Raw genomic sequence first — 711 nt, forward strand, 5'->3', positions numbered from 1 at the left:
TTTAAAAACTGCATGTTGTGTTCACTTGTGTTATCTTTTACTAATATTTAAATTTGTTTGATGATCTGAAACATTAGGTGTGACAAACATGCAAAAAAATAAGAAATCAGGAAGGGGGCCAACACTTTTTCACACCACTGTATATATATTATATACAAATATATTAATCATATATCCTTCTTTTAGATAGGAAACGTGCGTGTGTACCTGGTGTCTCAGCGCCGTTGGATGTGTTGATAGTCCAGCTGGTGAACACACTCCCTGTCCATCCCGGATGACCTCTGACCTCCACCGGCCATCCCAGAGACAGCAGCAGCTCTAGGAAGTGAGGCTGTACGTTTGCAGACGACTCCACGTTCCTCAAGATCTGCACACACAAGCTCATTATTATTAAAGAACACCTGTGACATCAGCTGCATTCCTGCTGTAGGAACTAGTGCACTTTAACAGCAGGACACTCGACAGGTTTCACCTCTTGGCTGCTCTTCTGTCCAGCTTTCATGTAGAAGATAAACACGGTGTCACACGGCCGGGACGGTAACAGGTCCAGGTAGCCGACGTCGTCGAAAAAGCCCGGCACAGACGAGTCCAGAGCGATGAGATGAGGAGGCAGTCGACTGTTTCCAGGCTCCTGAGAGAACACACACACACACACACACACACACACACACACACTCCACAACACACACACACACTCTCTCTCCCCAACCA

General features: G+C 46.4%; 1 protein-coding gene across 3 annotated transcripts in view; it reads right to left on the minus strand.

Moving 5' to 3' along the window:
- The window catches only part of LOC107666080 (ral GTPase-activating protein subunit beta-like), a 46,433-nt gene that overhangs the window by 6,440 nt on the left and 39,282 nt on the right, over positions 1-711 (minus strand). For all 3 annotated transcript variants that reach the window (XM_016457186.1, XM_016457187.1, XM_016457185.1), the window contains exons 23-24: positions 473-631; positions 208-367 (exon numbers count right to left, since the gene is read on the minus strand). In XM_016457186.1, the coding sequence (XP_016312672.1) occupies positions 208-367; positions 473-631 (319 nt within the window). The remainder of the gene's footprint in view (positions 1-207; positions 368-472; positions 632-711) is intronic.

The sequence above is a fragment of the Sinocyclocheilus anshuiensis genome, unplaced genomic scaffold, assembly GCF_001515605.1.
Source record: "Sinocyclocheilus anshuiensis isolate Anshui unplaced genomic scaffold, SAMN03320099.WGS_v1.1 scaffold447, whole genome shotgun sequence".
In the NCBI taxonomy this organism is placed as follows: Eukaryota; Metazoa; Chordata; class Actinopteri; order Cypriniformes; family Cyprinidae; genus Sinocyclocheilus; species Sinocyclocheilus anshuiensis.